At 44.3% G+C, this 10,715-nt stretch overlaps 3 protein-coding genes across 3 annotated transcripts; 2 read left to right on the top strand and 1 right to left on the bottom strand.

The window, feature by feature from the left end:
• Window positions 1-824: 824 nt before the first annotated feature.
• MELLADRAFT_88447 (uncharacterized protein) lies at window positions 825-3,151 on the top strand (the record flags this gene model as incomplete). Its single annotated transcript, XM_007419604.1, has 7 exons — window positions 825-1,483; window positions 1,558-1,738; window positions 1,858-2,042; window positions 2,099-2,103; window positions 2,177-2,604; window positions 2,685-2,911; window positions 2,974-3,151. The coding sequence occupies 7 exons, from the start codon at window positions 825-827 to the stop codon at window positions 3,149-3,151; spliced, it is 1,863 nt and encodes a 620-aa protein (XP_007419666.1).
• A 1,418-nt stretch (window positions 3,152-4,569) lies between these two features.
• MELLADRAFT_70243 (uncharacterized protein) lies at window positions 4,570-5,121 on the top strand (the record flags this gene model as incomplete). Its single annotated transcript, XM_007419605.1, has 3 exons — window positions 4,570-4,668; window positions 4,732-4,885; window positions 4,949-5,121. 3 exons carry the CDS (start codon window positions 4,570-4,572, stop codon window positions 5,119-5,121), a joined length of 426 nt encoding a protein of 141 aa, XP_007419667.1.
• A 4,599-nt stretch (window positions 5,122-9,720) lies between these two features.
• MELLADRAFT_88446 (uncharacterized protein) lies at window positions 9,721-10,584 on the bottom strand (the record flags this gene model as incomplete). The annotated part of the gene is made up of 1 exon (XM_007419603.1): window positions 9,721-10,584. The coding sequence occupies one exon, from the start codon at window positions 10,582-10,584 to the stop codon at window positions 9,721-9,723; it is 864 nt and encodes a 287-aa protein (XP_007419665.1).
• Between the last annotated feature and the right edge of the window lie 131 nt (window positions 10,585-10,715).

Below are 10,715 nucleotides of genomic sequence, written 5' to 3'. Positions count from 1 at the left end.
AAAATTAAAGTTTTCCGGGGTAATCTTTATTTTTCCATACATTCCAAAAAAAAAGTTGTTCGTAAGAAAGACATTCGGAAAAAAAGGATCTGAAAATTATATACTTGTACATACTATGTTGAAATTTACAACCAAACATTTACAACCAACAATGTTCGGGTCTGATTTACGTTTGAAAAATAAAAGAAACTTCGATATTCTTTAATTTTACAAGACATCTCTTGCAGACATCACAACTAATCACCTGAAAAGTCCACATTCCGATCGAATTCCTTCCAATCCAAAACGGATTGATGTATTCCAATCCCAAATGGATTGATGCTTTCCAATCCATGACAGATTGATGTTTACGATACCAATCCACCAAGGATTGATGTCTTGGTCCCTCTTCCAACGTCTTTGTATAGCAAAGTCGCTCAAAAGAGAACTCAAAGAGTCCACCCACCCTGTTCTCCATGACAACAGGCACCACATCGAATCCAAATCACCTTTTTGATCAGACGTTTTTGATCCGAATGAGTTCCAACCAATCCGAAAAGATATTTTGAACCAAGAAACCAAATGACCATTTGAACTCGATTAAATGGGTAACCAGGAAACACACCGTGCCAAAAGAAGCTGTCAAACAAGAAATGGGCCGTGTGTGATCATTATCACAACGTTCCATCAAAAAATTGTTTCTTCCTTTTGGTCGCTTCACTTTTGCTGTTAAACTTGCCTAAAGCCTGATCTTGACTATCACTTCACATCGAAACATTGCAAAATTACTGTTGAATTTCTTTAAATCAATTACTGTTGAATTTCTTTAAATCAACTCACACAAAATGAGCAGCAATTCGGAAGATATGTATGACTTTGAAGACGATCTTGACTCCGAAGCAGGCTATAGTGAAAATTCAAAACAAGCCTTGTTCAATGATGAACCACAAGAACCAGCCTTTTATTATGATGAATCACAAGAAGGAATTGATGTCGATCTTTATGACAAAGAAGATCATTACGAAAAGCAAAATGATGCCATTTTCGATGATCAAGAAGAATTCAATGTCGACCCCTATGACAAAGAAGATTATGACATGATTGTTCCCCATGATCATTCCGAGGAAACTACAACTTCACCTCCATCAAAAAATCAATCGAAGAAAAAGGGCATCAAGGGCAAAAAGACTTTTGCCTTGCCACATGACCACGCCGCGTTCGAAACTTTCATAGACGAGGGCACCACCATTGACGACGAAGGATACCCGATACTTCCAAACGGAAATACGGTCTATGTCAGGCAGCCAGACCAACCCAAGATCACTAACTGGGGTACGTTTGCATTCACGTATACGACTGCCGGAGGGGGCACGAAGGGGAATACCGCCACCTGGCGAACAGTCAGATTCACATGCTTAGGTGTAATAGAATGTACCAATCCCGATTGCGACTTTCTCGGCTCGCCTCCCACAGCAAAAGACAAGAGAGACGAATATCATGAAAAGTGAGTTATGGATCCTGCCTTTTTGTGCGCGTAAGAAATAATTCTAATAAGCCTTTTTCATCTCTAGAACTAAGAAGTGTCAAGCTGTTAGGTGTGATGGTAATCTTAAACACATCAAATGTGCGAACACTTTATGTCGCATGGACGAGCATCGTAACGGCTGGGGGATCATTCGACACGCTGGCATCCACCATCATCAATGGCCTTGAAGAGGGAAGCCAGATAAACTGTCTCAGGCAAAGTTTGGCAAAAGATGTGAGGACAATCCGGATTTGGCGCCATTACGACACAAAGTAGGTGTCCTTGATCTGATACCCGTGGCAAGAAGGTACTGACCACCAACATTCCATCATAATCAATCAATCAATCACCAGGTCGGACGTGCTCCTGCAGGCCAAAAGGAGATTGTCATGGTGTCAAACATTCATCATGGCTTTTCAAACCTTCATCGCCTTGGTTATTATCGGCGAAAGCTTCTTGAGAAAGCTGGGGTTATACCTGCCAAGTCGGCTCCAGGAACCGGTGACAGCTTTATCATGGACATGATTCACTGGGCCGAGTGAGTGCTTCTCATTTGGCTTTAGTCAAAACATCGCTAACATTTTCCTCTCTCAGGCAAGGTTTGAGGGATGATCTCCTGCTCATTTCGACTCGAAAAGATCCACATGACTTTTCAAACACAGTGGATGGGAGAGCAGCTATTGACTCGCGATGAAAACAAGGAAATATATTCTGGTGGCCTACTTTCCGATGCCACATATAATTTTTTTGCAAGTGGATATCTTCTCTCCACCTCAATGTATCACGACGACCTGCGACGATGGATTCCAATCCAACTTACTTGGTTGAATGGCCTCACCAAAAACCACTACGCTGCCCACTTCACAACTCTAATGAAACAAATTCGAGACGCTGACACTGAAGAACGTGATACACTCGTGCGTCAGGTTGTCGATTTCTCTGCGGCGCAGAAAAATGGATTTATCATGGCGTATATGAAGGTTTTTCGAGAGAATGACCGTTCGGTTGCACTGGATAAGATCAAAGGGTGCCATGAACATTTTCGAGCGCAGGTGACCCGTGTGAAGAGGAACTGTGCCATTATACCTGCAGGGGACGAGGTACGTATGACAAGATGTTTGATACATGTCAGTATGATTGAACTCGTGAATCTAATTAAAAGCAATGGTTTACTTTGCAGGAGACATTTGAACATGACGCATCAGACCTTCTGAAGGAGTCAAAACCTGGCGGCTTGACATTTGATCAAAAAATCACTAGATTACGAAAGGCTTTCCCTAAAGCAAAAAAGTGGCTCGAATGGTGGCAGGCTTCGGACATAAAGGCCATGCTTTTCAAAGGAAGTGGGGACTTGCCGGCAACAACGAATGCACAGGAGGCCATGCATCGTGTATATTACATGATATCGTAGGTCATTTGATTTAATTTTAAACCTTTAATCAATCCTTTGTTCACTTGCAATTTTACAGTGAAGGGAAATGCTCCGTTCAAATTGGTCTGGTTCAGTTGTACGCTTTTGTCAAGTGTCTCGAAAGAGACCACGAAGACCGGCGTAAGGGAATTCCTATCGAGCATGGTAGCCAGGCTAAGAACTACAAGAAGGTAGCTCAGGCCCTTGGATGGGCGAAGAAGTCACGGAACCCTTGATCCTTCAAGAATGATGGGAGGCCTCCAGATACCACGGACGCCTTGCTTGGTCGCAAGAAGCTGGGAAGGCCTAAAGGGTCTCGCAATGTGGATCGCAATCCAGTGACCACGTACCAAGGCTTTGTTGCCTCTGCTACGCCGGGTAGGAAAAATCGGTGTTGGCTGGATTCAATCACCGAGTGCTTGTATGCACTACATACCCCCCTGTGGTACAGCCGTTCCAAAGGAAAATCTGGTCACGTTTTTTTTAAACTCATGAATCTGTTTTCTTCACGGTCTACGTGGGAAATGAGCCAGAATGGCAATATACGGACAATATTATCTGTGGGTCAAAATTCCCTGCACACCGCTATCTCTCTGCGGTGTCCTGGAAGCTTTGTACCCGACCAATATGCCTCAGCGGATCAGTATTTCCATGGGATTTTTGATCGTGAAACTCGAGCGGGAAAGCCTGTGTCTCCAGTTATGACACAGGTGCTTTTTTGCCTCAACCTCAAGCGGGACTTGGACTGCCCTCAAAATTCCTCACATGGCCTTGCCAAAACTCAGCATATAAACAGCATATGTTTAGATCATACGTTCTTTGGCACTGAGTTTTCTTACTCACAAACAGGCTCTCTTCTCACCCAACGGGCTTCTGAGGACGGGATTCAACGCAATTCAGGAAGGCACTGTAGAACCTGTAAGGGGATCCGTTTCAAAGAACAAAGTCGACTTGTCTTGGATCCTCCTCCTCCTCATCTCAATATTAACCTCGACATTGCATACTTATTGGCAACACGGCCGGCGGAAGTATCTAAGATGCAGGGTGAATGTGATCTACCCTACAAATTGATCCTCTCTGGAATTACATACCGAATGCGCGCACGAGGTTACTGGAAAGGTGGGCACTATTGGTGTAAGGTTGTGCGGACAGTGGGCGGTCTTACCGGTGTGTGGCTGAACAATGACCTGGAAAACAATGGGATTGCATGTTTGGTTTCTAGAGAGCTGGATACTATTGGAGGTGCATTGCCTAGTACATCATGGGTGATGTATTCTCGCGCTCCTACGGAGGAAGAATTATTGATCCTGAAGGATGCAGAAGGCAAAATCAATAAGTCAATTGGGAGCAAGACTGTAGTAGATTGGCCTTTTTCACAGTCACGAATTGATGCCGACGAAGATGGAACTGAGAAAGATGAGCCAGTTAAAGAAGGTGAGCAACTATATGTTTTCAAACTTTGTTTTCTCGTTCTTATTTGTTGGTTGCTCTCACTCAGCCGTCACCAAAGAGACTAAGTCCAAGAAACGCCCAAAGGTAAAGCTCGCTGAAACCCATGAATACATCGTTGTTGATTCGGATGAAGAGGACTTTGAGCAAGCTGCATTGTCGGAACAGCTCAAAGATTCTTTTTCTGATGCGGTTGCCTCAAATAATGAAGAAGAATACGACCTTAAAGTGCCGGAAAAGATACACAACCTCATCAAAGAAGAAGAAATCACTGCTCCAATCGTTGAATCTTGACCTAAAAGAGGTGAGCACAAGCGCTGACTGACTCTTTCATATGTAAAATAATTTGTTCTTTGTTTGCTTGTAGCACGCTCCACAAACGAGAAACCAAAAAAACGTAAAAAGAAAATGGATCCAGAAGAAATCAAACAAAGAAGAAATTAAAGTGCCGGAAAAGATAGACAACTACGTTGAAGAAGAAGAAGTGACTGTGCCAATTGTTGAATTGCAAGCTAAAAGAGGTGAGCAACATTTTCGACGAACCATTTCATATGTCAATTAATTGCTTCTTGGTTTATTTTTAGTGCGCTCCACCGATGTTAAACAAACCAAACAGAAATGGAAAGGATGGGTCATCCTTGATCAAGAGGAAATTAAAAAAGAAAAAGGCGTGAAGGAGGCTGAGGAAGACTGTGGAGAGGAAAATACCAATGACGATACTCGGAGGTCTAAACGTATAAAGTGTAAAAAGTCTTGAACTCGAGCTGTCACCGAGTGGTTTCCTTCTGCTGTGGGGTCTTGGCGTTTTGTTTTAGTGTTTTTGGTTTTTTTGACCGTTAAATTTTGCACGTAAAAATATATATTGCTTGTGAGATATACACTTTTGCGAACATTCTGTTACAACGCTTATTTACATCACAAGAAAACGGTAGCAAAATTATACAACTGCCTGACATTCTGCAATTTTACATGCTAGAATTTTTACGAAGAATAAAGTGTGGAAAGACTCGATCGGAAAATTAATGATTTGGGTGTCGACATTGTATTTTTGCGGTGCTTGTTTTACAGACGTTCTTTTGCGAACCTGTTTTTTTTTGGATGCCACTATTTAGTGCCCCATGTCCGATACCCGGCGCCCCATCGCGGGCCGAACACCGGGCTCCCAGCCGTTTCGAGCCCGTTTTGCCCCTTTATTGGGGCTCCCAAGACCAAGAATGTAAACCTTTGTAAACGCGCACATCGATTAAATCGAGACCATGTCATTTCATTCTCTCTTTCATGTATTGATCGCAAATCCATGTATAATAGCGTATTGATTGCAAATCAAGGATAATAGCATGAAATGATGATTATGTATGTTCGGCATAGGTGGCATAACATTTCAAGGCATAGGCATAGGGCATACATCATAGGATACAAACGGCAATCTGCCACAGTTCACACAACACATAGAGAGCAATGAAAATGAAATACAACGATTGATTCAACAAAAAGCAGATTAAGCAATAAGCTACTATCCAACTTGATTTGCCCACATATCCAACTGAACTTGATAGTGTGAGATCCACTGAGGAATATTGGTTGTGCTGATCGCGGTCGAGAGAGATTGGCTGTACATCTCTGGGAAGGGAATTGTGCCGCCTCCGATAGCGATGAAATGTTCTCCATTGACGAAAGCAAGGTAAATGGGGTCCTTGGTGTTAGGCATCGTGCGATATGGAAAGAATGTGCGGCAGTTTACCTCCAACGGGTCAAAAAGAATGACAGGGCAGTCGAAAGCGCTTGCAATTACATAACCTGTGTAAGGCATACGTAACCAGTACTCTCGAGTGCATGTTGGCCCTTGAGGTTGAAGTCGAACAATTAGATCTTTGATGATTTCAGCTGCATAAGACTTGTAAGCCATTGTAGTAGTACGTGTGCTACGCCGAGGGTTTGTCCCCTTGCTCATTCCGTGACCTGTTGAGATAAGTTTCTCGTGATCTTCTTTATACTCGAGGAGCTCTTCCAGCAGTTGCCTGCGTACAGTGGCATAAGAATCTTTATCGTTTAGGTTGAGTGCGGATGCGATGGCCCAGTAGCCACAATTCCCACGAGCAGGTGGATTGTATATCGACTTGACAAAGGGCACAAGGAATCGTGGTAGTTGCTTCAACAGCTTCTGTTCTGAAGGTTTGACAAGGGTACTCTTTTGTAAAAAAATCGACTCAGGAGGTGGAGGTGTTTTTTCCAAATTGTCTTGGTCCCGCATTGGAAAAACTACTGAACCAAACAAACGGCTGTTCTCCAAGGTATCTCGCACCACTGGATCTGATCGATTCAACTTCAGGTCTTGAGCTATCAAACACATCGACAGTTCGGGGATGAGGACATGTCGCAAAAACAGGTCTGGTGTTATAGGATGTGTCTTTTGCAACTTGAGATGATGTTGAGACGTATTGTCATTGATGAATATTGACTCCAGGGTTCGGACGATGATTTCGTATCCTTGATAACCATAGCTGAGACATGGAGTACATTAGATGATATTCGTGATATCCGTAAGTAGGTGAGTAATAGCAATGAAAAGTACGAGACTCACTATCCCGGTTGTTCAACCTCAAAGCCAGCTATACCCACCATTTGATTGCCCATCGTTTTCCATTTCTTCGTGGCATCATCAAGGTAAGAAGAAGGTTCGACTTTGTCGACTATGTTGCTCAAAACTTGCGAAAAGTGATTGATACGGCTACACAAAGAACACAAAACTTAGGTCATTTGAAACAATGAGATAGATTCAAATGAGCTGAACATACCTAGGCAACGCTACAAAATCAATGGTGGTCGGCCATCCTTTGGTGACTCCAAGCGGGATAATATCGCGTTCGGTTTGATGTAATAGGCAAAAGTCTGCAGTCTGCGTGAACTGAGTTTGGTAAAATCGAGAGAAAGTTAGACAATGAAAAACAAAATGAGAGCTTATACTTGTTTAATATTGAAATGACTTACAGGTAGAGACATAGCCCCTGAACGTCCAATACCTTGGCAAGCATTGGGCAATGCCAACAATTCAGCCAGCCAATTGGTCAGCTTGTTCGAAGGGTTATCAGGGAGAGGGTCGTCACAAAATGGACACAGTCCTTCTTCATCTTCAGATGAAGAAGAAGCGTCATCTTCCGATTCTGAATAATCGTCCATGAGGTTGTTGTGGTCTGATTCCAATTCAGGTGAAGGTTGATCTAGAACCGACTTTGTGTCTGAGTCCTCATCCGTGACTCGTGTCGATGTCGCAGTGGTAGCATCCAATACTAAACCTGAAGACCCAGAACCCGAGGCCAATATAACTGAGTCCACGTCTTTGTCTTTGGCCACTTGTGCTAAACGTGCTGGACATGTGGTGATGCGGTGACTGGCTTGTTTGCAATAGCTACACTTGAAAACACGAGGCTTGTTTTTAGCTTCTTCAATCTTGAAATTAGATTTCAATCTACCTGAGGCTGATTTCGCTTGGTTTGCGCGAGGTCGTCCGCGGTTGTTGGTCTTGACATCGGCATTTGTAATCGGAACCAGAGCATAACGACTTGTTTCCAAAAGACTGAGTTCGCTGAAAAGCTTGCGCAAAGCATGTTCAGGCAGTTCTAAAAGCAAGTCAAATTTTGAACGTGCTGCTGCCTTGAGTCCATCGTGCGTGGCAGGAGGGGCTTCCATGAAAAGTTTCCACTGGGTATGAATCATTTCGGGTGAAAGAAAGTCTGAATTGTCTCGAGCAGTGGCAATTTCATGCGAACATGGGAGGCCCCAAGCACCTCGGAAAGTGTGCGAGCATGGGTTCTGGAGAGAGTTGGGTAGTAAGCTGAACTGTTCCTTGAGTTTTTTGAGGGCGAAGTGTGATACATTTCCGTTAAGCTCTTTGAAGAAGGATGGAAGACCTTGAAGGGTTTTGGTTGATTCGATACCTACTGCAACAGTGATTTCACTCATTTGGTGCTCCTCGAAACGCTTGAATGAATTGAGACAAGTGACAAAATCGTTGTTGCAACCATCCAGAAAGCGTTTGGCTTGGAAGTGGCTTCCTTCGACTCGAGATGTCGAAGAGTTTCCGAAGTGAGGTGTTTGAGATGTGAACAGGGTAACAAACTTTTCAGTTCGATTGAGCCAAGTGCTTTTCAAATAGTCATACACGTTGTGCGCTTTGGCAATTTTGGTAACTGCTTCAAGGTTAGCATCATATTCGGCCGTGGTCTTGGAGGCAACAAATAAGTTCCAAGTCTTCATAAATTTGGCCCAAAGTTCGTCTGTGAATTTGCCTTAGCAGTTCTTGGCCACGTTGATGTTAATGTGCCATACACAAAGAATGTGAGAGGCATCGGGAAAAACAGTTCCAATTGCGTTGATAAGGGCAGGTTCAGCATCGGTCGAAAAGGTTTGAGGCATCTGAACAGGCGCCGAAGTGTCCTCGTTATGAAATATGATGTCTTTGAGCTGGGTCAAGGCCCACTCGTATTGAGATTGGACCTCGCTGTGCATGAAACACATGCCTACGGTGAAAGACTTATGCGTGTTGGTGGTACCGACGATGTGTAGCAAGGGGAGATTGAATCTATTTGCTTTGTAAGTACAATCCAGACTGAGGACGGTAGGAAATCGACGAGCTAGACTGATGGCGGACGGGCTGGCAAAGAAGAGAGATTGGAGGGTTCCCGTGTCTGATGTGAGTGTACGATGGGCCCAGTTGCTTTCCGTGATCAAGTCGAAAAGACCCTGAACCGGAGATCGACCGTTGAGCCAGTTTACCCTGAGCCGAGAGCGAACGTTGTGTATATCTCGAACCAACGGTTGAGAACCAGGATCGACGTTGATGAGAGCGCGGATTTGGGAGGCTCGACAGCCAATAGATGAAAGAAGGTCAATTTGTCAAATAACTGGACGAGGGAAACGTCGATAAATGGACATGTCGTGAGGTTGATCAAAGGGATCGTGGTTGTGCCGGTGTTTGAATGGGTTCTTGACATCTTGAGACACAATCCATCGGTCCTTCCCTGAGCGGTAATTCAGTGACACCTCATAGAGGCACCCAGTCTTCTTGGAAGAGGCCGAACGTTTCTGAGCGGTAGATTTGACAGGTTTACCAACTTTATGACCCAAAGAACATCGCAAGTAAACTCTAACAGTACGTTGGTTAAGAGTTTTGTGACTCTTGATGGCCAGCGCATAGCCTTGATGGCGTGCGACTGCATACATATACATAAGGCCGTTCTCCATCTCGATGAATGCTTTGCCGATCTTCGGTGATTGGAGTAATCGGATAGGCGGTGATCCTGGATATCCAGAGAAAATTTCAATGTCGAAAGTACAGTTAGCCTCAGAAATCTCAGTTTTAAGATTGAAATAGCAACTGACCAATGGTTGGCCAATCATCATCTCGTTCATTTGGTACCTGAACAATTTCTTCGACATCTTCAATCATAGCATTGATCGTAGGATTGTTGATTGTAGGATTGTTGATCGTAGGATTGACCTCGGGTTCAATTGACATTGAAAGACTGTCTACAGGAGCAATGATCGTTGTGCTGGTAGTTTGGGTATTGACAATAGTAGCGTTGTGATCAGTCGAGGCGGGGTCAGGCATGGGTGTTGGAGTGGGAGCTGGAGTCGAAGTGGTTACAGGATACGGTTGAAAGGTATCTTTTTGAAGCGTAGCACTGGTAACACCGTGCGTCGAGTTCATCGGATGAGAAAAACCATGAGGAGGGAAGTTATGAGTAGGAAAGTTGGAAGGACTGTGATAATGATTCAGAGGATTCGTAGTGAGGGGGAAAGACGGAGGGGCTGGGTACCCAGCAGACAACATGTTGGGAAAAGCGGGATACGTATGATGCCCCCAGTAGGGACGATGTTCGAAAGGGACAGGAGTAAGATGTTCGGAGCCAGTGTAAACAAGAGAGGCCGCGGTGTCGAGGGAATTTGATGGACCACCATGCACACCGGGAGGAGGATGAGGATGAGAGAGAAATTGACCCCCCTGAGGAGGATACCAAGAGCAAGGTAGTGGTTGATTGAAGTTGTGATGAGGTGGTGCGTTTGCGTAATTGAAGTGGTGATGAGGTGGTGGTGGTGGGATCGCGTAAGCATGGTCTGTTGGGTATGGGTAGTGGGCGTTGGGTTGATGGGTGTGGGGTTGTGAAGGATCTTCCGGTGTTGGATTCATTCCCACTGGAGCTGTTGGGTTTAAGTTGGACATTCGACAGCTGTATCAATGTGTCACGCGGTCTCACGCGGTAAGTTTGAGAAAGTTTGGGAAAGTTTGGTCGGGAAATAGATCTGTGGATGGGGATTGGATGGTGTTACTGACCTTCTTGATGGTAGAGATAA

This window comes from Melampsora larici-populina (genome assembly GCF_000204055.1).
Source record: "Melampsora larici-populina 98AG31 unplaced genomic scaffold MELLAscaffold_272, whole genome shotgun sequence".
NCBI lineage: Eukaryota > Fungi > Basidiomycota > Pucciniomycetes > Pucciniales > Melampsoraceae > Melampsora > Melampsora laricis-populina.
This window is presented reverse-complemented; position numbering and strand designations above follow the sequence as displayed.